A 15,677-nucleotide genomic window follows, 5' to 3' on the forward strand; every position below is an offset into this window, starting at 1 on the left:
CTTTCCCTCTTTAATCAATTATAAGCTACCGATTTTCTTATTGATACATCACGTTTATATGATTTCTTAGTGAATCACCTTTCTTATTATTAGTAATTCAAGACAAAATTCAATAATTTGAAATATCTAATCATGTGTAATTATATACATCTGTATTTTAAAAGTATGAGGACTGTTTAGTTTATTTCCATATTAATTCTACAATGTATATACACAGTGGAACGTCGATTTAATGAATCTCCAGTCGGGTATTTTTTATTTGTTTATTTTTTGGCCTTTTGGAATTTGTTTGTTGGGGGAATGGTAACTTTATACGCCTCCTATCACTTTGATGATCATATTTGTAGATGGACTCTAACATTGCAAAAAATAGTTGGAGCCTTAGGAAAGCTATAAAGTATATTTAAAACTAAATTCCATGGACTGTTTTCATTTTGAGTTGGCAAGGTTTTTATTCACTCGCATATGGCCCGAGAAAACGAGTTTTGAGGCTGGGGAGAAATAAGAAATAGATGTGAGAAATAAGCTAAATGTGGTTAAATTTCTTTGCAGACATGCTCAATTGGTACTTTTCCATTATATTTATAGGTTCAAATGAACATTTTGTCATGTGAAATTAGCCCAAAGGGCACAGGAAATGCATCTTGGGGGCATAACTGGTTGCAACGAATCCTTCACTTCACAACGAATTGGGGTTGGTTGCATACAGTTGTTGAATCAAGGTTGTACTGTGTTGCTAGTGTGATAAGTGTGTGTATACCAACAGTGTACATCTACATATACATTAATACATCTATGTATATAGCATACCCGTATTGTACTACACCTGTGAAAGTACCCAACCTGTCCCCTCAAACAATACACTGTATTTGGACTATAAATCCCCAATGGACAAGGTAAGGGATACTATGAAAACGTAGCAGCTCACAAACACACACACAAAAGAATTCAATTGACAAACCTGTCCCTTGTAGTTGGTTGGGACACCGCCCATGTTGTAGTGCACTGTAGGAAGTACAGGAATGGGCTCACGGGTCACATCTACACCAGCAAAGATCATGGCGGTCTCAGAAATACCCGGCAACCTTTGTGCCAGCTGGTCTGGGGGAAGATGGTGAAGCTGAAAGCGAAGGTCATATATAGTTATTAATATATACTTTGGAAATTTTCAGGGTTCATCCCATTTTGCATACACTACACTAAGTTTCCTAACCTGTTTTTATGTCACAAAAAAACTTGGTATTGACTAATTTATAATTACTTATTTATAAATATTATAATTAACAGCCATATGCAATGTAAATACAAATATGAAAATTCAATTAAATCAACAAGCAGAATTATTACTACTATTGTATCTTCTTGTAGATCAATCACCTTCCATGCTCCCAGAAGCACAAATTTAAACATTATCATTTCCAGGTTAAGGTTTCCTACCATAGCTTATTGCAAAGTCTAACCCCTATATACATTAAAAAAAAAAAAATGCCAGGATTAACCATTTGCTACTGGATGCACAGGAGGAAGGGAAATTCGGTAATGGTGGCCAGATCCTTTTTGCACCCTGCCCAGAGGTCAAACTTCTGCCCATACGATGCCTCTAAAGATTCTAATGAAATCCAGAATGAACATGGAGAAGGAACCAAAAATGTAATTTGGGTTGAAGGGCATCCTCAGCGCTTCATCAAGCTCCCTCTAGACCCTGAAGTCCCAGGAAACAAAGACTCCAGAGCAGATCCGTGTTCCATGTCAAGTGCCAAAACAGAAAAGTTTTCTCAAAGGGAAGGACTCGTGCCAGTAATTGACAAACGGAAGGCAGTAGATCCTTGGCTCATATACCTGTCACCAACAACCCCCAGAGAAAACCTAACCACACTCACTAACCCCAGACAACAATAAAGGAACAGACTCCGGGGTAACCACACCAATAGCAGGTCGCAAACAGTGCACACAGGAAAAATCACTCCCATGAAGCAACAGCTCTCTGATAGGCCGAGTCACAAGATGAAGGCTCGAGCAAAAATGGGTAGAAAGTGTCACCTAACCAGCAGGCAGCATTGTGAAAGGAGTAAGAATGGCCATCAGTATGCAATAAGACTAAAGGACATTCCTGCAAACTCGCTACCTGCAAGTGCCGGCTCAGAGGGTCAAACCATACTAAAAACTGCTAAAAGGCTTGCCGGGTCCCAAAAATAATGACCAAACAGGAACACTGGGCACAGGAGCTGCCCATTCTATCCTCGGTGAGGATAGAATGCCACAAACACAGCTGAGGAGCAAAGGTGGCTGCAAAAGGTGAAAGTCGCACACCATAGAACAAGCCACCAAAGCACCTGTATAAAAAAAAAAGTACCAACCAACAGCCTCGCAGACTAGTAAAAATAATTTCACATAATACTTAGAGCGTGGCTCCCTCATCAAAGGAGGGAGTTGCCTCTTAAGGACCACTACCTGAAACCACCTGGAAAAGAAATACCTGTAATGTCAGAGCAGGTGCAAGAAATAAAGAAGTCCACACAAAAAGCAAGGCATAGTAACATTCCCATGAATAAAATACTGTACAAAAAGAAGGAGCAAGAACATAAGCAACTAGGGGCCCCTGTAAGGCAGTCCAGAGGATAACTATCACTTGTCAAAAAACTAAATAAAAAGTGCACCAGTAGATAAGAGGAGCTGGAGAGATATTGCACAGTTGCACAACTATTAATGACTGAGAAGTTGGCTGGGCAGAGCTGGTACCTCAGGGTGCTGCCACCTGGTGGTGAGCAGCTGCTACTAAAGGGTGTTTAACCCTTGGGTGGATCATTTCCGGGTTTCATTTTCTGTGTTTTGTTTACCTCTTCATTATCCATTTTGTTTTGCTTTATCGTTTAGAGGGTGTTTCTTTGATCTAATATCCTCAGCTCCCTGTGCATCTAAGGAGGGGGGGTCCAGGTTTTGGCTCCCCAGGTCTACAGTAGGCTCAAAATGACAAGGGCCTGGTGCGATTCAAACCGAATGGAGCTATCCAGGTTGCTAGCGACAGGACGCCACCGTAGAAGCGCTCCCAAATAAAACTTTAGCAAGACTTGTAAAACCATTGTAATTAAAGAGATTAAGAAAAAATTTGGTTGTACTGTAATAAATTATACAAAAAAACAAATATTTGTTCCTCACCTGTAAGAAGACATGATCTTTCTCGGGTCCACATCCTCGACCCTCTCGAATTTCAATGGTCATTGAGCGTGAGACAACATCACGAGATGCCAAGTCTTTGGCAACTGGTGCGTAACGCTCCATAAACCTCTCTCCCTCACCATTAACCAAAAAGCCGCCTTCTCCCCTGCATCCCTCAGTCATCAAGCAGCCAGCACCATAGATTCCTACAAAAATTTACAACATATAAATACATTTGGAATAGTTACTCTGCACATTTTATGTTCATTGACATTGTAAATGCAGTACTGGCCAACAAGAAGTTATAAACCGTATGGATTATAGTAAACCATTAGTCTATTGCATCCAATGGATGACTGGATGTAACAGACTGAAACAGCTCAACAAACAATCAATTGCATTCTGATTGGATGCTGGTTCTGCACTTTTCCTGCTCCTACACTGATATTTCAAGCAAATCTAACAAAGGGCCCATACCTTCCAAAATGGATAGCATAAAAAAATTAAGAAATACATCACCTACTATACACAGAGTGAGCGAGCGAGTAAGTACTCACCTAGTTGTACTTGCAGGGATTGAGCTTTGGCTCTTTGGTCTAGCCTCTCGACTGTCAATAAACCGGTGTACAGATTCCTGAGCCTACTGGGCTCTATCATATCTACATTTGAAACTGTATGGAGTTTGCCTCCACCACATCACTGCCTAATAAATTCTATCTGTTAACTACTCAGACATTAAAAAAGTTCTTTCTAACATCCCTGCGACTCATTTGGGTACCAAGTTTCCACTGTTTCCACTTGTGTCCCTCCTGTGCTAAACAGTTTAGCTTTATCTACCCTTGTCAATTTCTGAGAATATTATAGGTAGTGATCATGTCTCCCCCAACTCTTCTGTCTTCTAGTGTCATGAAGTCGTTACTGCAAACTTTCCTCGTAGCTCATACCTCTTGGCTCGGGGAATAGCCTGGTGGCATACCTCTGAACCTTTTGCAGGTGATGAGTCACAATAACGTGGCTAAAGTACATTCTTGACATTCTTAAGACATCGACTTGAGAATGGTCCAGGATGGACCGAAACGTCGTCGTCCCTTCACCTTCTAGTATCTGAACTTTTTCTAACTTCGATTTGTGTTTGACTAAATGTGGACTCCAGACTGGAGCCGCATATTCATGCGTGTGTGTGTGTAATTACCCAAGTGCAATTACCTAAGTGTAGTTACAGGTTGAGAGCTATGCTCGTGGTGTCCCATCTTCCCAGCACTCTGTTTCTCTCTCTCATATAATGCTTTGAAATTACTGATGGTTTTGGTCTCTACCACCTTCTCAATTTGTTCCAACCGTCTACCACTCTTCGTGAAAGTAAATTTTCTTATATCTTTCTGGCAGTTTTGTTTAGTTAGTTTAAATCTATGACCTCTTGTTCTTGAAGTTCCAGGTCTCAGGAATGTGTATGTATTTACTATTTATGTCTGCAAAATTGAGCTATTAGCTCTTTGACCAAACCTTTCTAACCAATTTATTTATGGTTAGAATGAGGTTATTTGGGTTATTTGGATAGAATGTTTAGTATATTATGTGTGTGTGTGTATTACACAATATACAGTACCAACATACACACACATACCTATATATTCCTCAAAAGAGAAATTTATTGTATTAAGGGACAAACTGAACTTGAAATATATACCACTGAAGTACTGGAACAATTGGAAAAAAAAAAAAAAAAATTCCTGTCTTGGAATGTTAGAATGTATTTAATCTACCAGGTTTACTAAATCATGGCTACAGTTGCCAAAACAAACTTACAACTTCCTTCGCCACTCTGACAATGACGTCTTACAAATGAAAGATTGAAATAAGCCTTCTCAGGTTCAAATTAAGAACCCCCCCCCCTTACCAGTGGGATGAAACTGAATAAATTCCAAATCCTGACACGGCAGGCCAGCGCGCGCGACCATGGCGTTGCCGTCCCCCGTGCAGGTGTGTGCCGAGGTGCAGGAGAAGAAAGCACGACCATAACCGCCCGTCGCCAGCACAGTATTTTTAGAACGGAATCTGGAAAAATAAAATATACAGTATATATAAAATCGAAACTGGTGAGTTACATCAAGGCAATTCCAGTATATTAAAAAAAAATGATTAATGTAATGAAACGCCCCCTTTCTCATGGGGTCCTCGGTGGCTCCCTTTTGCTAAATCGCCTTGATAGCTCTACCCAATTTGAATTTCACCAGGTTCTTGTATGTCTTTGTAAGACTACCAGAGGCCAAAACCTGGTTTCCTCAGAGGCAAAAGAAATAGCCGTCAGAGAGAAAAGCTGGGATACACTCTAGAGATGCCAGAAGCACCTAAAGTGGCAGATATAACTCCACAGCACGAGGTAGTAAAGCTTAGTCTAAAACATAGACCAGTTCGAACTAAAATTTTGCACAACTTTTTTAAAAGAGTAATTAGGAATCAAATCTCCAGTTTTATTGAGAACAATGAATTTCACAACCCAAGTCAACATAGATTTAGAGCGGGAAGATCTTTTCTTTCATAATTACTCAATCACTGACAAAATCATAGAAGAATTACAAGGAAAACAAAATGCAGATGCTGTATACATGGACTGTGTATGTGACCATAGAGAGACAGCACAAAATGAAATTAACAGGAATAACAGGTTAAGTAGGGCATTTGATTTTAAATTTTCTATCAAACAAATTGGAAAGAGTAACAATCAATCAATCAAATAAAATGAAGGCCAAGCATGGTAAAAAGCTCTGTACCCCAGGACACAGTCCTTGCATCACCGCTCTCTCATTCTCATATCAGACAAAAATAATAAGTCACATCTTTGTGTCAATGGAACTAAACAGAACACTTGGCATGCAACCAGGAACCCAATCCAGACCAAGCCGGCAAGGAACTGAACACTGGCCACCAGATGAAAGAAAACAAGCAAGACAAAGGGGAAAACTCTCAAACAAAAATGAACACCAGAGAGCAACAAAACAGAACCCACAAAGGTCCCAGAAGGGACAGGAAAGGAAGCCAATATGAGGCTATGCCAGGCACAGAAGGGAGAGACTATAAATGTGGATAAAATAGAAATATAAACTTACTTAAAATGTGATGATAAACTGGCATCGGACACAAAATAATGATAATCTGGACTAGCTATTCATACTTAATGCTTCAACACACAAAAAAAGAAAAAAATGCAGATCACATTACGAGGTTTCTCAAACTTACCCAGCCTTTGGGAACGAGTCCCAAACTGAATACTGTAGTAGTGCGAGAAATTTACCTGTGGATTGATCCATCTTCTAGGCAGAGTGCAATGACACCACGGCACTCCCCATCCTCCATCAGAAGATCCAGAGCAAAATATTCTATAAAATAGTTGCAGTCATATTTCAGAGACTGTCCATAAAGGGTGTGGAGGAGAGAATGGCCTGTACGGTCTGCCACACAACAACACCTGTCATGGATTAGAAAATGTCTATACAGTACTGTACAAATTTACGAGTAGAATTAACTCTTGAGAGTTAAAAAAAAAAAAAAAAAAAAAAAAAAAAAAAAAAAAAAAAAAAAAATTAAACACTAATTCAATATGAATAGCATCTTTTTGAGCAGAGCCATTTGGTTGCTTCTTAAAGTAAGAATCCTCTGCATCATTTACTTGGAGCTTACCTGAAGATGGCTTTGTGAACCCTTGCTCAAGCATAGACTGGGGCCAGGATCGTCTTGTGATAATCTATTGGATTTATGAAAGGTCAGCTAGAAAAAAATTCAAGACATTGCTGTCACAGAATTTTTTTGTAATGTCCCTACAGTCATAAATTGTTAGGAAGGCAGTGATTATAGCTCAAGTTTTCTCGGTATGACTTGTCAGAAGAACGTTAACAAACTGAAAGCCCTACTAAGTCCCTGTGGTAATGACACTTGAATGTTGTTCTGCCTGACTGCTCATGAATCACGTCTATCATAAAGGATTCTTACCTTGAGAAACAACCTCATAGAAAAGATTAGAAAATGTATCAATTAGCACTCACAAAACACACTAAAGGAGAAACCTCATTCAGTATGACCATTACAAAGTCATTTCAGAGTTGTGGGTTGGGTGTCTAATATTCAGTGACGTTATCAAGACATGGTTTGCAAAAGGATTTTCCTTCGAAGATGAAAGTGTATTTTTAAATGGATAATGTTGTCAGTTGAGTATAATTTATTTGTTTCTCAGCTTTGTTGCTGTGTGTGTGTGTGTGTGTGGTAGTTAACAGACCTGTAGCTTACCTTGTCTGGTAGGCTACCACATACAATATTTACAACATCAAATTTTATCAAGTTCAATAAGAAAATAACTGTATAAGTTAAAATATCATGAGAGATGATTTAACCAACCTGTGAGCCTGGCCGCCTTTGCCAAAGTTATAGCTCTGACCACCAAATGCTCGTTGATAGATTTTGCCATCCTGGGTACGACTGAAAGGCATGCCTGGAGAAAATTGTAAAGCATTTTAAACATATAAATCATGAGTTTAACATTTACACTAGAAATATAACTATTATTTACACATACCCTCTTTATATTTTGTTGCTGTAACCCATGAACTGTGCAGCTATTTAAAAGTCCAGTACTACCCAAGGACTTTTACATAGTATTTCCTATATGCTCACCCTACTAGGAAAATAAAGAATATTTCTGAAACCTGGTTACTCATTCAGGACAGGACTTAGACGTTAGAATTCTGTTTATGTCAGCTAGAATTGCAGATGACATATTATCATAGTTCTTACTTTCTGAACTACGGTATTAAAAAAAGCCTACCCTAAATAACAATCAAGTAGATACAAAGGTATATCCTATGAGACCTAGTATTTAATAAGTGGATATAAATACACACTACTACATTTTAAAACAGAATTGAGCAAGAAAATGAATAAAAAGTTCACTCCATCACAACTAAACACAGAGTTTCAAGTGTGAAAAGCTCCCACTAGTACCAGATGTTAGCAAGTAGCATCAAATTTGCTTTCTAGTGAATTTTGCACAACAATTAATTAATTTTACATATACTGTATATATATAATATATATATATATATTATATATTATATATTATATATATATATATATATATATATATATATATATATATATATATATATATATATATATATATATATATATATATATATATATATATGTGTGTGTATATCACGAAAATAAACACGTAATTAAGAATGTGACAATGTCAGACCACGGAGGAAAATGAAACAGGAATTTCCTTAAGTACTTTCGTATATTAAATACATCTTCAGAAGGAATCATTCCTTCTGAAGATGTATTTAATATACGAAAGTACTTAAGGAAATTCCTGTTTCATTTTCCTCCGTGGTCTGACATTGTCATTCATATTATTATTATATATATATATTATATATATATATATTTATATATATATATATATATATATATATATATATATATATATATATATATGACCGAAAAAGTAAGATTAATAATTCTAACACGAATTTTCTCAATCTTTCGTACATTACGCTTCACTGTTGGAGGTAAATCAAAAATCACTTCTCCAAAATTCATTTTTATTTCTAGTCTGACGCGACACGGGCGCGTTTCATAAAACTTATTACATTTTCAAAGACTTCACAAATACACAACTGATTAGAACGTATCTCTGATTTTATATCTACATTTGAGTGAGGTGGGAAGGGTGATGTGGCATTAACACAAGACAGAACAGGTGGGGATATTAATAGGGTATTAAAAGTATCAACACAAGACAGAACAGAAACAATGGGTATTGAATAGAAGTGTTTGTAGAAAGCCTATTGGTCCATATTTCTTGATGCTTCTATATTGGAGCGGAGTCTTGAGGTGGGTAGAATATAGTTGTGCAATAATTGGCTGTTGATTGCTGGTGTTGACTTCTTGATGTGTAGTGCCTCGCAAACGTCAAGCCGCCTGCTATCGTTGTATCTATCGATGATTTCTGTGTTGTTTACTAGGATTTCTCTGGCGATGGTTTGGTTATGGGAAGAGATTATATGTTCCTTAATGGAGCCCTGTTGCTTATGCATCGTTAAACGCGTAGAAAGAGATGTTGTTGTCTTGCCTATATACTGGGTTTTTTGGAGCTTACAGTCCCCAAGTGGGCATTTGAAGGCATAGACGACATTAGTCTCTTTTAAAGCGTTCTGTTTTGTGTCTGGAGAGTTTCTCATGAGTAGGCTGGCCGTTTTTCTGGTTTTATAGTAAATCGTCAGTTGTATCCTCTGATTTTTGTCTGTAGGGATAACGTTTCTATTAACAATATCTTTCAGGACCCTTTCCTCCGTTTTATGAGCTGTGGAAAAGAAGTTCCTGTAAAATAGTCTAATAGGGGGTATAGGTGTTGTGTTAGTTGTCTCTTCAGAGGTTGCATGGCTTTTCACTTTCCTTCTTATGATGTCTTCGATGAAACCATTGGAGAAGCCGTTATTGACTAGGACCTGCCTTACCCTACAGAGTTCTTCGTCGACTTGCTTCCATTCTGAGCTGTGGCTGAGAGCACGGTCGACGTATGCGTTAACAACACTCCTCTTGTACCTGTCAGGGCAGTCGCTGTTGGCATTTAGGCACATTCCTATGTTTGTTTCCTTAGTGTAGACTGCAGTGTGGAAACCTCCGCCCTTTTCCATGACTGTTACATCTAGAAAAGGCAGCTTCCCATCCTTTTCCGTCTCGTAAGTGAAACGCAGCACGGAACTCTGCTCAAATGCCTCCTTCAGCTTCTGCAGATGTCTGACATCAGGTACCTGTGTAAAAATGTCGTCAACATACCTGCAGTATATGGCCGGTTTCAAGTTCATGTCGACTAAGACTTTTTGCTCGACGGTACCCATGTAGAAGTTTGCAAACAGGACACCTAGGGGAGAACCCATGGCGACCCCATCTACTTGCTTATACATGTGCCCATCCGGGCTCAAGAAGGGTGCCTCTTTAGTACAAGCTTGGAGTAGTTTCCTCAGAATACTTTCTGGCATGTCAAGAGGAGTACAGGCTGGATCACGATACACTCTGTCGGCTATCATTCCGATTGTCTCGTCCACAGGTACGTTGGTAAACAGCGATTCTACGTCCAACGAGGCTCTTATCCCTGTGGCCCGTGTGCCCCGCAGTAAGTCCACAAATTCCTTTGGAGACTTCAGGCTGAAGGCGCAAGGAACATAAGGAGTCAGCAGGCCGTTGAGTCGCTTTGCCAGTCTGTACGTGGGTGTGGGTATCTGGCTAATGATTGGCCGAAGTGGGTTTCCAGGCTTGTGCGTCTCGACATTTCCATACGCATATCCAGGTTTATATTCCCCAATGATCTTTGGCAGGTGGAGTCCGGATTTCTTGGCGTTTACAGTTTCGATCAGTTTGTTGACCTTTGCTTTTAATTCGGCTGTAGTGTCCTTCGTTACCCTTTGGAACTTAGTTTGGTCAGAGAGTATGATGTTCATTTTCGCCAGATATTCGTCTTTTTTAAGAATGACATATATTGGCGACTTGTCACCTCTCCTGACAACTATCTCCTTGTTCTCACGAAGGCTTTTAGCTGCCGCTTTAAGCTCGGGGGACAGTATGGTGCTTCTGTAGTTGCCTCGATTCTTTCCTCCTTCTGCAATAAGTTCTGCTTGTAAGGTATCTTTGGTAGTGACCTCCTTTTGTGTCTCGAGGTCGAATATGTCGTCCAACAGAATTTCCAACTCTACTTTCCGGGCCATTTCACTCGGTCTGGACATAACATGACAGTTTATGCCCAGATTTAGGAGAGTGACTTGGTCCTCAGTGAGGTTAATTCCTGCAAGGTTCAGGAAGCCATCTCTTGGTCGTGGAATTGCCATAGGTCCTCCATATAATGTTGTTAGTTTCTTGATAATCCTTGTTTCAGTGCTGAGGTGATGTTGGTCTGTGAGGATGTCGAGGTGTTGTTCAATGCGGGTACGGATACTATGGTCGATGTTGCTATTTCTCCACTCGTTTGTAGCATGAAGTAGTTGCGTTTTGTTGTCTTTGATTTCATTCTCTGCCTTGTATATCTGATCACGAATCAGATCCTGGCGATATTTTATCGTGAAGGCTTGATTCCTTGCTGCTGGGTCGTGCACTTTAATATTAGTATATTTTGGTAGCAGTCTTTCCTGTAGACATATATTATTAAATATGACCGAAAAAGTAAGATTAATAATTCTAACACGAATTTTCTCAATCTTTCGTACAAATTCGGCTGTAGGACACTACAGCCGAATTAAAAGCAAAGGTCAACAAACTGATCGAAACTGTAAACGCCAAGAAATCCGGACTCCACCTGCCAAAGATCATTGGGGAATATAAACCTGGATATGCGTATGGAAATGTCAAGACGCACAAGCCTGGAAACCCACTTCGGCCAATCATTAGCCAGATACCCACACCCACGTACAGACTGGCAAAGCGACTCAACGGCCTGCTGACTCCTTATGTTCCTTGCGCCTTCAGCCTGAAGTCTCCAAAGGAATTTGTGGACTTACTGCGGGGCACACGGGCCACAGGGATAAGAGCCTCGTTGGACGTAGAATCGCTGTTTACCAACGTACCTGTGGACGAGACAATCGGAATGATAGCCGACAGAGTGTATCGTGATCCAGCCTGTACTCCTCTTGACATGCCAGAAAGTATTCTGAGGAAACTACTCCAAGCTTGTACTAAAGAGGCACCCTTCTTGAGCCCGGATGGGCACATGTATAAGCAAGTAGATGGGGTCGCCATGGGTTCTCCCCTAGGTGTCCTGTTTGCAAACTTCTACATGGGTACCGTCGAGCAAAAAGTCTTAGTCGACATGAACTTGAAACCGGCCATATACTGCAGGTATGTTGACGACATTTTTACACAGGTACCTGATGTCAGACATCTGCAGAAGCTGAAGGAGGCATTTGAGCAGAGTTCCGTGCTGCGTTTCACTTACGAGACGGAAAAGGATGGGAAGCTGCCTTTTCTAGATGTAACAGTCATGGAAAAGGGCGGAGGTTTCCACACTGCAGTCTACACTAAGGAAACAAACATAGGAATGTGCCTAAATGCCAACAGCGACTGCCCTGACAGGTACAAGAGGAGTGTTGTTAACGCATACGTCGACCGTGCTCTCAGCCACAGCTCAGAATGGAAGCAAGTCGACGAAGAACTCTGTAGGGTAAGGCAGGTCCTAGTCAATAACGGCTTCTCCAATGGTTTCATCGAAGACATCATAAGAAGGAAAGTGAAAAGCCATGCAACCTCTGAAGAGACAACTAACACAACACCTATACCCCCTATTAGACTATTTTACAGGAACTTCTTTTCCACAGCTCATAAAACGGAGGAAAGGGTCCTGAAAGATATTGTTAATAGAAACGTTATCCCTACAGACAAAAATCAGAGGATACAACTGACGATTTACTATAAAACCAGAAAAACGGCCAGCCTACTCATGAGAAACTCTCCAGACACAAAACAGAACGCTTTAAAAGAGACTAATGTCGTCTATGCCTTCAAATGCCCACTTGGGGACTGTAAGCTCCAAAAAACCCAGTATATAGGCAAGACAACAACATCTCTTTCTACGCGTTTAACGATGCATAAGCAACAGGGCTCCATTAAGGAACATATAATCTCTTCCCATAACCAAACCATCGCCAGAGAAATCCTAGTAAACAACACAGAAATCATCGATAGATACAACGATAGCAGGCGGCTTGACGTTTGCGAGGCACTACACATCAAGAAGTCAACACCAGCAATCAACAGCCAATTATTGCACAACTATATTCTACCCACCTCAAGACTCCGCTCCAATATAGAAGCATCAAGAAATATGGACCAATAGGCTTTCGACAAACACTTCTATTCAATACCCATTGTTTCTGTTCTGTCTTGTGTTGATACTTTTAATACCCTATTAATATCCCCTCCTGTTCTGTCTTGTGTTAATGCCACATCACCCTTCCCACCTCACTCAAATGTAGATATAAAATCAGAGATACGTTCTAATCAGTTGTGTATTTGTGAAGTCTTTGAAAATGTAATAAGTTTTACGAAACGCGCCCGTGTCGCGTCAGACTAGAAATAAAAATGAATTTTGGAGAAGTGATTTTTGATTTACCTCCAACAGTGAAGCGTAATGTACGAAAGATTGAGAAAATTTGTGTTAGAATTATTAATCTTACTTTTTCGGTCATATTTAATAATATATGTCTACAGGAAAGACTGCTACCAAAATATACTAATTATATATATATATATTATATATATATTATATATATATATATATATATATATATATATATATATATATATATATATATATATTATATATATATTATATTATATATATATATATATATATATATATATATATATATATATATATATATATATATGTCGTACCTAATAGCCAGAACTCACTTCTCAGCCTACTATTCAAGGCCCGATTTGCCTAATAAGCCAAGTTTTCATGAATTAATGTTTTTTCGTCTACCTAACCTACCTAACCTAACCTAACCTAGCTTTTTTTGGCTACCTAACCTAACCTTACTTATAAATATAGGTTGGGTTAGGTTAGGTAGGGTTGGTTAGGTTCGGTCATATATCTACGTTAATTTTAACTCCAATAAAAAAAATTGACCTCATACATAGAGAAAAGGGTTGCTTTATCATTTCATAAGAAAAAAATTATAGTAAATATATTAATTCAGGAAAACTTTGCTTATTAGGCAAATCGGGCCTTGAATAGTAGGCTGAGAAGTGAGTTCTGGCTACTAGGTACGACATATATATATATATATATACAGAGCACCACTTGGTTTCCGAACTTTAGTTATCCGAAACTTCCAGTTTCCCGATTGGGGTTGGGGAGTCATGCTACCCGAACAAAGTTCGGGTAGGAAGGGGTCCACCAAGCGTCACGCCGGCTTGTGGTGGTGGGTGGGCGATGGTCCAGTTTGCCCACTGTGACTTCACAGATTCACGGCCTATTATTCCTATTATTTTGAATTGCCATAAGGCTGGAATGTTCATTCTGTGCTTTTGTTTTACATATCTGCACAATCAAGAAACATCTGTGCACCATGTTGGCTCCAAATGCACGCATTGCGTCAGTGATGGCTGACTGGTGGGTGGATGGACGATGGAGCTGAGGTGGGAGGCAGTATGAATGAGGGGGGGGGGGGAGAATCAGTGAGAGGGGGGGAGAGAGATGCTAGGAGGGAGGGGGAGGTATGGAGAGATGTTAGGAGGTAGGGAGAGATGCTAAGAGGGAGGGGGAGGTAGGGAGAGATGCTAGGAGGTAGGCAGGAAGGGATGGAAGTAGTGAGAATTAGGGAGGGAAAGGCAGGCTGGCAGGCACAGGCAGGCAGGCAGGCACAGGCAGGCAGACAGGCAGGAAGGCAGGCAGGCTAGCTTGCAGGCAGGGAGTGAGTGGTAGTCACGCGGTTGAACCGCGTGACCTTGAGAGATGGGATGTAGGGGGGGCGGGTGGTTTGTTGGTGGTGGGGGTGAGACCGGCTCATTCCCGAAGATAAGCCTAACACACACTACCCGTTAGCATGATGGCAGGGGGGGAGGCAGGCTGGCTGGAAAGGAAGCAGGCTGGCAGGCAGGCTGGCTGGCAGGCTGGGAAGGAGGCAGGCTGGCAGGCTGGGAAGGAGGCAGGCTGGGAAGGAGGCAGGCTGGGAAGGAAGCAGGCTGGCAGGCTGGGAAGGAGGCAGGCAGGCAGGCTGGGAAGGAGGCAGGCAGGCAGGCTGGGAAGGAGGCAGGCTGGCAGGCTGGGAAGGAGGCAGGCTGGCAGGCTGGGAAGGAGGCAGGCTGGCAGGCTGGGAAGGAGGCAGGCTGGCAGGCTGGGAAGGAGGCAGGCTGGCAGGCTGGGAAGGAGGCAGGCTGGCAGGCTGGGAAGGAGGCAGGCTGGCAGGCTGGGAAGGAGGCAGGCTGGCAGGCTGGGAAGGAGGCAGGCTGGCAGGCTGGGAAGGAGGCAGGCCTGCATTCTCTCCAAGGTGGGAAGGAGGCAGGCTGGGAAGGAGGCAGGCTGGGAAGGAGGCAGGCTGGGAAGGAGGCAGGCTGGGAAGGAGGCAGGCTGGGAAGGAAGCAGGCTGGCAGGCTGGGAAGGAGGCAGGCTGGGAAGGAGGCAGGCTGGGAAGGAGGCAGGCTGGGAAGGAAGCAGGCTGGCAGGCTGGGAAGGAGGCAGGCTGGCAGGCTGGGAAGGAGGCAGACAGGCAGGCTGGGAAGGAGGCAGGCTGGGAAGGAAGCAGGCTGGCAGGCTGGGAAGGAGGCAGGCTGGGAAGGAGGCAGGCTGGCAGGCTGGGAAGGAGGCAGGCTGGGAAGGAGGCAGGCTGGGAAGGAGGCAGGCTGGGAAGGAGGCAGGCTGGGAAGGAGGCAGGCTGGGAAGGAAGCAGGCTGGCAGGCTGGGAAGGAGGCAGGCAGGCAGGAAGCGATATATGGGTGTTGAAGTGAACTGTGAACCACGTGACCTTTGAGAG

At 41.6% G+C, this 15,677-nt stretch overlaps 1 protein-coding gene across 1 annotated transcript in view; it reads right to left on the bottom strand.

Annotated features, from left to right (window-relative positions):
- Window positions 1-15,677, bottom strand: part of LOC123755618 (succinate dehydrogenase, subunit A (flavoprotein)) — a 43,577-nt gene that overhangs the window by 16,842 nt on the left and 11,058 nt on the right. The window contains exons 5-9 of the mRNA XM_069300084.1: window positions 7,546-7,639; window positions 6,449-6,622; window positions 5,054-5,211; window positions 3,157-3,362; window positions 962-1,120 (exon numbers count right to left, since the gene is read on the bottom strand). Coding sequence (XP_069156185.1) covers window positions 962-1,120; window positions 3,157-3,362; window positions 5,054-5,211; window positions 6,449-6,622; window positions 7,546-7,639 — 791 coding nt within the window. The remainder of the gene's footprint in view (window positions 1-961; window positions 1,121-3,156; window positions 3,363-5,053; window positions 5,212-6,448; window positions 6,623-7,545; window positions 7,640-15,677) is intronic.

Source organism: Procambarus clarkii, chromosome 43, assembly GCF_040958095.1.
Source record: "Procambarus clarkii isolate CNS0578487 chromosome 43, FALCON_Pclarkii_2.0, whole genome shotgun sequence".
Classification (NCBI taxonomy): domain Eukaryota; kingdom Metazoa; phylum Arthropoda; class Malacostraca; order Decapoda; family Cambaridae; genus Procambarus; species Procambarus clarkii.